Source organism: Octopus bimaculoides, chromosome 21, assembly GCF_046866305.1.
Source record: "Octopus bimaculoides isolate indiv1 chromosome 21, ASM4686630v1, whole genome shotgun sequence".
Classification (NCBI taxonomy): Eukaryota; Metazoa; Mollusca; class Cephalopoda; order Octopoda; family Octopodidae; genus Octopus; species Octopus bimaculoides.
In genome coordinates, this window is record NC_142948.1 from 30,932,559 (window position 1) to 30,943,973 (window position 11,415).

General features: G+C 37.1%; 1 protein-coding gene across 1 annotated transcript in view; it reads right to left on the reverse strand.

Moving 5' to 3' along the window:
• LOC106875307 (60 kDa neurofilament protein) overlaps positions 1-11,415 on the reverse strand; it is a 48,666-nt gene that overhangs the window by 16,034 nt on the left and 21,217 nt on the right. Inside the window, exons 2-3 of the mRNA XM_089339444.1 lie at positions 1,670-1,856; positions 49-144 (exon numbers count right to left, since the gene is read on the reverse strand). Of these exons, the coding sequence (XP_089195570.1) occupies positions 49-144; positions 1,670-1,856 (283 nt within the window). The remainder of the gene's footprint in view (positions 1-48; positions 145-1,669; positions 1,857-11,415) is intronic.

Here is an 11,415-nt window from a genome sequence, read left to right on the forward strand (position 1 = left end):
ATTAAATAAATAAAATGCAAAAGAGATTGTTAAGCAATGGTAACTTACATTTTCACAGACTTCTCTCAGGAAAGCTAACTCTTCTTCAAGAGCTTGAGCACGGTTTGTCTCGCCCAGGCGTTGGGCGGTTTCCTCTTGCAAATCCTTCAGAAAATAAGGAAAATAAAAATAAATCAACTTTTATCTAATCAAAGAGATTGAAGTTTTCTTTAGTAAAATTAAGGGTCGACGCCAAAATATACGTGCATGCACACACACATACATCTACATACAAATATGAGAGAGAGGGAGGGGAGATAGGGGGAGGGAGCTTCATACACGTGAACGCATACACTAATGTACATATACATACATATGTATAACAAACTTTTTTTTACTCAGCTTAAATACGTGTAAAATGTAGTCATAAATTGGGACTGAAGTTTTCATTATAATTTTATATTTCTTGTTCTATCGATCAAACATGCTGTCTGTCTGTCTGCCTGACATATTGGGTTGGTGCATAATTATTGCGGCTTTTTTTCAACAAAAACTATAACAATATGTTACAAAAAACATCTTTAAATGATTATTCCGGAGCATATTCACCGTCTACTTCAACTATCGCTTACCATTTGCTTGGCAGACGGTCAAACCGTCATTTAAAGATGTTTTTTGTTAAATATTGTCATTGTTTTTATTGAATAAAATTTGTTGAAAAAAAAGTCGCAATAATTATGCACTAACCCAATATATATATATATATATATATATATATATATATTTACACACATATGTAACAATACATATCTATAAATCAATGCAGATGTATAAAGTATGCTTAAGCTATTGATTACAGATGGGTTATTTCAAGTTTCATGTTGCGGTATGATAAATACGCGCGCGCGAACTCTATCTCTCTCTCTTACACACGCACACGAATATATATATGTGTGTGTGTGTGTGTGTGTGTGTGTGTGTGTCAACTATTGTCAATAGTTTGTATTTCAACTCATACGTTTATCCATTTGCATGTGTGTGAGGGTGTGATTATGTGTGTGTGTGTACGTGTGTATAGTTCAGGTTATATAATCAATAAGTATATCTAGCGTAAAATACGCTACAGACAACAAGTAACCGCGTCATTGAAACAAAACAGAATCAGCTGGAATATTTGATGATGTAAGAAAGGACACGGCCTTGAGTTTCGCTATTAAATTGAGTCAGCAAATAAATTATAGTACAGTAATAATAGTTTGGGAAATAAACTGGTTTGTACAATAAGATAAATTAGCATTTTGCTGCAATACATAGTTAATGAGTAAACGCAGACGTAGAGAGTCAAGCCAGATTAGTATTGTAATTTGTGGAGTCTTTTGCTGTCGTAGACGGCGGATGAGTGTACAGCGATTTCTTGCTGAGCAATTTGTACTGATGAGTTGTTTTGTTCAGATCCAATGTTTGTGCTATACATTGGCTCACTCCATTCATCAAATCGACATTGTCTGTATGGTGTGTCACGTGTCAGGTGGCGAGCTGGCAGAAACGTTAGCATGCGAAAACTTGGATCACCGGATGCTTTTATAAAAGGCATCAACTTTAAATGCAGGGAAATCAAATTAGAATTAAAAAAAACATACAAAAATGTAAAGTGAATTGGATTAATTATAATGCAATAAATTTTGCTTACAATTCTTAGTCCTTGTAGTTGGTTATCAAGGTGACCATGCCTGGTTTTCCAGTCTGCAAGTTGTTTCTCAAGTTCTTGAACCTTCCTTCTTAGCATTTCACAGTCAGCAATACGTCGGGAGATGTCATCGTTCAGGGTGTCGACATTATTTTGGAGTTGGTCGTTCATATCATTAACATGACGCAGTCTGCAATGGAAATAGCAAATCACGAATAAACATGTGTTGTGGGATAAAAATAATGAAGGTTATTATAAACATAGGAGCAGGCATGGCTGTATGGTTAAAATGCTCACATTGCAGCCATGTGGTTTCGGGTTCAGTGCCAGTGAGCGGCACCTTGGTCAATGTGTTTTTTACTATGGTCTGAGATAGACTAATGCTTTGTGAGTAAATTTGGTTGACAGAAATTTAGTGGAAGGCGGCGAGCTGGCAGAAACGTTAGCGGTATTTCGTCTGCCGCTACGTTCTGAGTTCAAATTCCGTCGAGGTCGACTTTGCCTTTCATCCTTTCGGGGTCGATTAAATTTGTACCACTTACGCACTAGGGTCGATATAATCGACAATCCGTATGTCTGTCCTTGTTTGTCCCCTCTGTGTGTAGCCCCCTTGTGGGCAGTAAATAAATTGAGTGGAAGCTCGTCATAAATATATATATATATGTAACGTGTGTATATATATATGTGTGTGTGTGTATGTATATGTATATACATATATAAATGTGTATGTGTGTGCCTTTGTGTTTGCTCCACCAATGCCTGACAACCGGTGTTGGTCTTGTTTGTGTCCCTGTAATTTAGGACATCAGTAAAAAAAAAATCGATAGAATAAGTACAACACTTGAGAAAAAAATATTACTGGGGTCGTCGATTTGTCTGGAATATGTCTGAAATGTAATGAAAAACATGTCTGTTTCAAAACATGATGTCCAAGTCACAAAAGCAAAGTTTGAAGGGAATAGTAGTCATTTCCTTTGATTTCTATATTGAAGCAAATAAGAAAAAAATACTTACTGATCAAAGACAATAAACGAATAAAAATTTTGTCACACAGTGTTATGAGTGAGACATGGAAAAAATAAACAGAACGAGACTGTCTCGTGTGGAATGATTTGGAAAGTATAAACTTGCATTCTATAACTAAACGACTTCAATAACGGACACTATTGTTATTTAAATTGTGTGTGGTTGTTGTTGTTGTTGTAGTAGTTTTTACTGAAGTTGTTATTCAGAAAAACCTATTATCAATGTCTTTCCAGACACGATCAATTCATCTTTACCAGAATACACAATACAAAGCATCCTTTTTTTCCTTCTTTTTGAGCCGTTAAAGTATGATTTGAGGGAGATTTGGCTGTTCTTTCTGGCAGGTCGCACGGCTACATGAACAATTCTTCTTTTGCTCGTGTTATCTTTTGTTGTTTTGTGGTTAAATTTAGGTGAGGCCTCCATGCATTGCATTAAGAACTAAGTATTGGTTGGTAATATAAAAATGCGTTTAGCACTCAACACAAAGCACTAAAACCTATCTCGTCGTGAATTTTAATATGCTTTATAGCAATAAACATCAATTTAACCACACCCACTCTTTATCATATGTCACAGTAACAACTTAAAGTGACATAACCACTCCCAAAACAGCGAATAAACTCATTTACCAAGCACTTCTCTCAAATTAAATGATCAACGTATCTCTGAATTCTTCTTAATCAAGAAGCCACGTTATGCTATATCAATTCTAAAAATTTAGCACCCACCCAAAGAAATACCGTACAGAAGCAATCGCCCTCCTTCCCTCACTTAAAAACAAACCACTGAAAGACTCATTCTTAATATCACCAAGCTACATTTAACACTTTCTGTATTGAGACGACTACAATGAATCGCTATGCTTCTTACCGTAGAAAGAAATACGCCAGTTTCAACAACGAAATACATTATTCAACCTATCACCAAGACTTCGACTTTCGACTCTGTTTCTCCATTCATGGTATCACCGTATTGACCAGACCATCGGATGTGATTATACATCGCTGGTCACAATGAGCTTTGTGACATCCGAATGGTGGAATGGAACAAAGCGAAACGAAGTGTTTTGTTCAAGAACATAACGCGGAATCGAACCCACGATCTAGCGACCGTGAATGCAACACTAACCACGAGACCGTGTGTCTTCACCTATTTCTCCATTACCCAAGTATAAAGAAAAACATTAAACACACCCTTTGAAACAAGATAAAATGTTGCCTGGCAAAATATCTCTCATGTTACAAAGTTTATACAATAACCTTAACAACATATTCCAAAACTCTAATATTTCCAACAGATTCGTCCTTTCACTTAATCTCTTTGATTCATATGTACGCAACATTCTCCCTATTCTCATAGAAAATCATACACACAAACAATATTCTTTTCTACTCTATGTACAAGGCCCAAAAATTTGGGGGGAGGGGGCCAGTCGATTAGATCGATCTCAGTACGCAACTGGTACTTAATTTATCAACCCCGAAAGAATGAAAGGCAAAGTCGACCTCGGCGGAATTTGAACTCAGAACGTAAAGACAGACGAAATACCGCTCAACATTTCGCCCGGCGTGCTAACGTTTCTACCACCTCGCAGCCTACATACAAACAGTATTACAGTTATCTCTTCGCAGTGTTGCTCAAAGATGAATGCAGGCATCAATGTGTGGTTAAGAAGATCTTGCAAGTACGTGGTTTCAGGTTCAGTTCCACTGCACAGCACCTTGGTTATTTGTCTTCTATTATAGCATCGGGCTGCGCCAGTGCCTTGTTTAGTGGAACGGAAAGTGTGCGGAAACGCGTCGTGTGTATATATATATATATATATATATATATATATATATATATATATATAGAGGCGTGTGTGTGAGTCGTGTTTGTTTCTCACCACTGTTTGACAACCGGTGCTTGTTTGTTTATGTTCTAGTAACATGGTGGTTCTATAAAAGAGAATGGTAGAATAAACACCAGATTTAAAAAATTAGTACTGGGGTCAATTTGCTTGTTGAAACCCTTGAAGGCGGTGTCCCAGCATGACCGCAGTCCAATGACTGAAACGAATAAAAAAGTAAAAACTAAAACATTCCCGAGTTCCTTTGACCCGTCCAGCATGGTGGGATCTTCCAGAAGCTTGCAATCCACTGGCATAGCTCTCAGGGTTGGTGAAACATACAAGCCGCCGCATTACAACAAGGGCTGAACCTTGTGGTGGCAATCCCTTTAGACTTACTTTATTTATCGACTTCCTGAAGAACGGAAAAAAACTAACCTCGGTAGGATTTGAACGGTGAACACAAGAAATCAGAATAAAAAGTGCAAAGCATTTCACTCGATACTGCAAAATCTCAAGCTATTCTGTGCATAGGCCAATAGATCACACCTATCAGTCAACTACATAAGGAGGCAACAATGCTAAATGTGAAAGACAACTGAGGTATATGTGGATCATAGTTCGCTGTTGCAGCTGACTCCAAGCCTCTCAGTCCCCTTCACAAAGAATGCAATCAATTCGTAACACACGGAAAACTGACAATGTCCAGAAAGCACAACATTATTCTAAATACGCTATTTCAACTAAAATTCCTAGATTAGATCGACCCCAGTACGCACTGGTACTTAATTTATCAACCCCGAAAGAATGAAAGGCAAAGTCGACCTCGGCGGAATTTGAACTCAGAACGTAAAGAAAGACGAAATATCGCTCAACATTTCGCCCGGCAGGGTACAAACACAGATCCAAAGACATTAGCGCGCACGTACAAACATAGACCCAAAGACTCGCACATATATAAATACACGATAGGCTTCTTTTAGTTTCTGTCAACTAAATCCACTCAAGAAAGCTTTGGTTGGTCCGAAGCTATACTAGAAGATATTTTGCTCAAGTTGTCACGGTGCCACGCAGTGGAACTGAACTTGGAACCATGTAGTTGGGAAGCAAACTTCTTACCACACAGCCACGCCTGCGTCTAAGAACAATTCGATATTTGGTTTCGCTGTTTCCTACTGAAGTAAAAGCTAGGTAGCAGTACGTTTCTCACTTCCCCCTTACGCCAGCCTTGATTTCCTTGCAAAAAGGTGGTAGACGCAAGCTGTCTTTTCCCATTGACCAAATTGCAGAACTAAAAACCCGTTTATCATGAAGAGAGATTCTTTAAGCTTAATGAAAAATAAACTAATACTTCGTCTAACTTTATTCTAAAATGAAACAGAATTGTAGTAATAGCAAGCAACAGTAACAAATAAAACCATTATTGTCATTATATGAACGTTTTGTGAGCATACGAATGAAATGGGTAAGAACTTGTACACTTAAATGAGAATTTCTTCTATCGTATACAACTGTGCTCTCCTTCACCTTCATATTACTTCTTAGAAGAAGCTCTACTCCTCCCTCACCGGTAGTTCGATTCCATTATCACCATCTGCACCATCATCTCTGCCACTACCGCTCCTACACGACAATGAAGCAGCTATAGGAATTAAGGTGGACATGTTACGACAAGCAGTATCAGTTAAAATACTTGGATTTTTCAGGTGAAGAAGGAATAAAACACAAGTCTAGTCCTGAAATTTGAACTCTATGGCTAGCAGCCAATTACACAAGGGACTATAACATAGACACCATACAAATATTTTAAGTGGTTAACTATGCAAATAGCTAATACCGTTAATGCTATTCAGAAAAGTACACATAAACAAAGAAACAAGAACACTCATATGGCAAAACACGCGTACACGCAATATCATTTACACACACGCCTCTTAAACGCTTATAAATCTGAAATGTCATACATGCGTAAAAGAAATTGTTGGAGTTGTTATTTTTAATCTCGATTGAGCTAGTCTATAATGGAAAGGATTCCAACCATGACCATCATGTCTCTTTTATTCAGGCGTAGTATAATCCCCGTCTATATTTATTCAAAGTGTTTTTATTTCAAAACTGTAGGGTCTGATCTGAGAGAGATGGGTGCGCTTTCTATCCTATCAAGGGACCAGGTGGAAATTCACTGGCTCGTTCGTGACTGTTCATCCATATAAACGTATGTGTGTATTCATATGAACGAGTATAGAAGTCCAGTGTTACCTCGCTTTACGAATTTAATTCGTTTCTGAAGACTGCTTCTCAACCGTAATGTTCGTAAACCAAAACTATTTTTCCCATAGGAAATTCAAGAGAACGCACGGTGAATTTGAGCAGGGATGTGCACTGAGCAAAAAGCTACACAGCAATTGACACTCTCCCGATGATACTCCCAGATTGTCGCCGACCGTTGTTGCCGGTTTTCCTGTTCGTTACTAGAGATGAGACACCGCTCATCACCTGAAACGTTTTATGATCGAAAAATTGTCCGTAAACCAATTTGTTCATGATGAGAGACGTTCGTAAACCAAGATTCCACAGTATGCATGTATGTATGTATAAAAAAATATGTATATATATATATATATATATATATATATTCCTGCAGAATCTGACTTCAGTTACAAGAATCAGAAACGGAGTATGGCAAGAACCTGAACTGAATCTTGTGCAAAAAAAAAAAAAATGGGAAGAACAACAAATCATTTTTGCTTTATAGATTTACTTTTGCTTTTCCGTATCACACTAATAATGAGCATGTGTTACTCCATGTCAACTCTAAACGAGGAGACATCTGATCAAAAGTATTATGACCATGACGCTTTTATTATCGCCGAAGAATCCAGTCTGTTTAATTTGTAACGAATATTTAACGAATGAAAACACGAACCATGCAAAATTAATGGGAGATCTTGGTACGAGACATACTTCCTATGCAGGCAAATTTTTACTGTTATTTTGTAAGATTATTGAAATATTCGAAAGTGCAAAACTGATCTTTTAGCAAAACATATAGTGGTTCAAGTAAAATACGTAAGAGCATCATAGGATGCCACTTTTTTAATTATAAATGCTTAAGGGAGTGTTCGTCACTGTTTTTGTTTTGTTTTTTAGTGGTCGACATTATCATAACACAGTCCATGAAAAGCGCTCGATCTTTGGGATCAGTTGGAGACAGAATAGACAGACGGCTCTTTGCAGACAAAAAGGTTTGCTTACTGATACCCCTGAAATCATGCAAATGATGACAAGTCTTTGTCATCAGCTTCCGATTTGGTCTCCGTATTAATTATTCTTTTCTACTCTAGGCACAAGGCCCGAAATTTTGGGGAGGGGGCCAGTCGATTAGATCGACCCCAGTACGCAACTGGTACTTAATTTATCGACTCCCGAAAGGATGAAAGGCAAAGTCGACCCTGGCAGAATTTGAACTGAGAACGTGAACTCCGTATTAAGTATTAAAAGACAAAAGCTTTATAAATAAGCGAAAATCAACTCAACCCTCGGAGGACAAAATATTAAATTTGTCGATTATTTTAAACACCTAAGCAGTAACATTTACCTAAGCAGTAACATTTACCGAAACTGAGAAGCAGAAATTGATGTCATGACTAGACTTGGTAAAGCGATGGCAGTTTTCCAACGATCGAGACGAAAACAGTCATGCTCTTTCATTCGCCAACGGATTAAATTTCGTCTTAACGCATCTGTTGGTATTCTTACGGCATTGTATACAAATAAAACATGGAGGCGATGGTGAACGTTTTTCATCACCGGTGCCTTAGGTATATCTTGAAGACCATATCACAAACGGTGAAATCAAGAGAAGAGCTGGCCTAAGTAAACTGCAAGACACCATCACATCTCGACGAAGGAAGCTGCTTGGTTATGTATTGGGCTTACCATTGGAGAGACCATCGAGCGGAGAATTAAAAGATGAAGGCGAAAGTGAGGAAGAGCAGTGAAAACGTGACAAAAGACTGTGAATAGAAGGGTTCAGTGTGGCTCAGAATATTGCCGCTTGGAGAACATTCATTGCTCAGTGCTCTTTGAGCGAACGGAGACAAGAAAAATTACAAGATATACGTGATTAGTAAAAAAACATAATTGTCTGTAGCAGACGGAATCACAGAAATTATCCACAGAAAGACATATGCTGGTAAATTGAGAAAAATTCTACCTTAATTGATATGCTATAAAAAAAAATTGCAGAAAACAGTGATAACAGTTTGTGTAAATTACTGAAAAAATTAATGGAAGTAATACATTTGTTATTCCGTTAAACGAATCTTCCGACGATACAAATACGGCTTTACTATAAGTATTTGCCTGATATTTGTATGAAAACAGTGTGCATAAAGATTGCTGTTTTGTTGGTCATTACATGGATGTACAGCGATTGAAGGTATTTTCTTCAAGGTGGACGATTTTCATGAAGAAGTCGGTCAGAAACTGAACAACAGCATTGACGAAGAAAGCGTATAGTTTTAAGCTAAAATTAAACCCGAGAGTAATGCACTTGCTGCATTTAGTGCTTTTATATTATCAATCCGACATATTTGAAATAGCAGCCAAATCTCACTCTTAAGATACCTTACTGTTTTAAAAAGAGAGTACATTAGATAATATAGTTTTACTTTATAAAACCGGATAGCCACGGTTGGAATAGATTTTATCGTTCTTTTTCATAAGGCTGATTGTGAAATCAAAATATTTAATACTGAGTGAATTAACAAAGGTTTTTCTACCATTTTTTGTCACCATATTTGTGTTTTCAGTTTTGACAGCAATAGAGACAAAATACTGCATAGCCATTAAGAGGTAAAATTATTGAAGGCATTGTACTTTTAAATTGAATAAGTATAGGTTATCACATACAAACAATTACGAACATGCTCATATTTATTGATGAATAATTTGCAAATTTGCTTCATTCATAGTTTGAAATCTTCAGAGCGTTAGAAAAATGACCATTGAGGTTTGGAGGTGCATATATGTTTGTTAAGGAGAGGGATAGTAAGAAGAAATTGAAGAGGGAAAGTGAATGAGAAGTAAGAGTGAGAGCCGCATCTCTATTACACTCAGAATGGGAGCCGGCGTCTGTAGGAAACTGAGATGCCGCTATGCTAACCCCTTCGACCCCACAGATCTTCACGGTCGCCTTGCCGCCTAAATGCTGGTCGCTTCGCTTGTCACACCGAGCTAAGCCTAATCATTAAGCGGGCCTTGGCTCGGATTAATATCCCTTCAGTTCTGGAGCCACAGGAGTTCTCCAGAAGTGATGGAAAGAGACCAGATGGTTTTACCCTCTGTTCCTGGACTAGAGGCTGATGCCTCATTTGGGACGTCACAGTCTGCGACTTCTTTGCTTGCTCCTTCCCACATCTTGGAGGCTACAGTTAATGGGAGGGTCACTGCTTCCGTAGCTGAGCGGAAGAAAACCCTGAAGTATCGGGACTCGACAGTGAACCATCACTTCCAACCTGTGGCGTTTGAGATGTTCGGAGGAACTGGGCCACTAACCGTGAAGTTCTTGTCAACGTTGGCAGCCTGCCTCACCGAGGAGTCAGGTGATGCTTGCGAAAGCGCTTAGCTTTCCCAATGCCTTAACCTCGCCATCGCCTGTGGTAATGCTGCGAGCGTGCTGGCTTGCCTCAGTAGGTTCCATTAAACCTTGTGGTATGCAACCAGTTGGTGTGATAAAAAAAATCCCCACAAATAGTTTCAATACAGTTTTAACAGAAGGATTTGGAAGAATTAGATGAAAGTTTTCCAGTAATTTTCCTTCATGTAAATAAATGTTTATGTTAATTCAAAAATTTGCCAGCAAAATCTTAGAAAATGACAATATTCTAAAAGATGTGCTTGTTTATATTATATATGAAAATAAAGAATTTATATATACTATGTTCGGATAAAAACTAAAGGCAAATAGATTGGTCAATTGAATGTTTCTTATATTTTGATGCACAGATATATATGTGCTTTTACATATATGTGTACATACATGCATGACTAGACAATCGTGAATATTTCTTGATTATATATAGTGCTTATTTATTATCACCTAAATGATTTATTTATGTTTGTCTTAATTATGCCCAATTTCTTACCTGGCGTCAGAGATTCACATACAAGTTCGTGTGGTTATTATTTCAGAAGTTTAAAAGTGATTTTTACTTTATCATTTTGCTGTATATTGGAATTGCCTCTAAATTTATGAATAGTATTGTCAGTTTAACCTAAATTTATTCCTTTTATTCAAGCTAAATATATCTTAACCCAAATTTATTCTTTTATTAAGCTAAATATATTTAGTAATATTCTCACGGCATTTAAATGGCTTGTTTCCAGTGAGAGATGGCTCAACGAATAGTATTACACGGTCACTCGTTCTAACGTTTTTCTCAAACACATTTTAAAAGCATTCTACGGATCTTGTTAAATTTCTCTGAACCACTTGGAATATATTCAAATATATTCGGATATTTTTTTTCGAATTTTCTGCATCGATGTAACTTTCTAGGAAGAAAAAAAAAATTGAATGCGTTTTCCGTTTTCAACATGTAAAACTACAATTTTTGAAAATAATCTGGTGAAAAATTGAAATATTTGAAGTGGTTGGAAGAAAATTAACAAGATTCCATTCTGTCAACACCCATGTATAGTTTTCAATATTTAGCTAATATTTTAATATTCGTAGTTTAACCAATGAATATCGTTAGATAGCAGTTTAACCGAATTAGAAATTTCCTCAACCAAGAACATGGTAGTCCAAACTAATCTAATATTTTTCAGCAATCTAAAGATTATAAATTGTCATATGTACTGTGAACAGCGGGAATTAAAGTGATGA